We start from the raw sequence: 848 nt of genomic DNA, 5'->3' as shown, positions 1-848 counted from the left end.
TAGTAGTAGTAGTAGTAGTAGTAGTAGTAGTAGTATCATTATTATTATTAAAGTGTTGAGCTGACGTAATCGCCCGTTGTTGTGTTCTGAGTTGCCTTTCATCGTTTTGGGGTCGAGAAAATAAGTTCCACTTGATAACTGGGGTCGATGTAATCGACTTACCCACTCCCTCGAAATTGCTTGCCTTGTGCTAAAATTTGAAACCATTATTATTCTTACTGTTGTTATGATTATTGGTGTTGTTGTTGTTGCGGTTTCACAGAGACGTCACCAGTAAGAAACGGCCAGTTCTGAACTTCAATGTCAAAGGTCGTGCCGTGAAGGGCATCGGAAAACTATCAACTTCTTTCGTCGCTATATACACAAATCCGTCTTCCAGAGAGAAGCGGAAAAACACCTTGAAGTTCAACACCCTCCTCACTTATGCTTCACCAGGAATTACCCGTAAATATGATTATACACTCAGTGTGATTGACCAAACAAAGGTACGTAGATTTTTTTCTCTTCTGTTTCTGTTACAATGTATACTCTCTACGCATCTTCAACCTATAGGCTCAACATACTTCATTATCATCATCATCATTTAACTTCCGTTTTCCGTGCTAGCATGGTTTGACCGGAGCTGATAAGCCCCCCTCCCCTACAAGATCACAATATAATCTCGAGGTTCAGTGTCTTGGGATCGGCCTCCTTCAGCACTTCGTCCCATGTCTTCTTGGTTCTCTCTCTTCCACAAGTTCCATCCACTTGAACTGATCGGCACTTTTATATGCAATTATTTACATCCATTCTCATCGCATGACCAAACCAGTGCAATCTTCTCTCTTGCACACTGCATCTAATTCCTC

The 848-nt window shown here is 41.4% G+C and overlaps 1 protein-coding gene across 1 annotated transcript in view; it reads left to right on the top strand.

The window, feature by feature from the left end:
* Positions 1-485, top strand: part of LOC106883540 (apolipophorins-like) — a gene marked incomplete at its 3' end in the record, with an annotated part of 10,660 nt that extends 10,175 nt beyond the window's left edge. The window contains exon 5 of the mRNA XM_014934573.2: positions 263-485. Coding sequence (XP_014790059.1) covers positions 263-485 — 223 coding nt within the window. The remainder of the gene's footprint in view (positions 1-262) is intronic.
* Positions 486-848: the final 363 nt, after the last annotated feature.

The sequence above is a fragment of the Octopus bimaculoides genome, unplaced genomic scaffold (assembly GCF_001194135.2).
Source record: "Octopus bimaculoides isolate UCB-OBI-ISO-001 unplaced genomic scaffold, ASM119413v2 Scaffold_318773, whole genome shotgun sequence".
Taxonomy (NCBI): domain Eukaryota; kingdom Metazoa; phylum Mollusca; class Cephalopoda; order Octopoda; family Octopodidae; genus Octopus; species Octopus bimaculoides.
The sequence above is the reverse complement of the archived record's forward strand: the minus strand, read 5'-3'. Positions and strand labels throughout refer to the sequence as shown.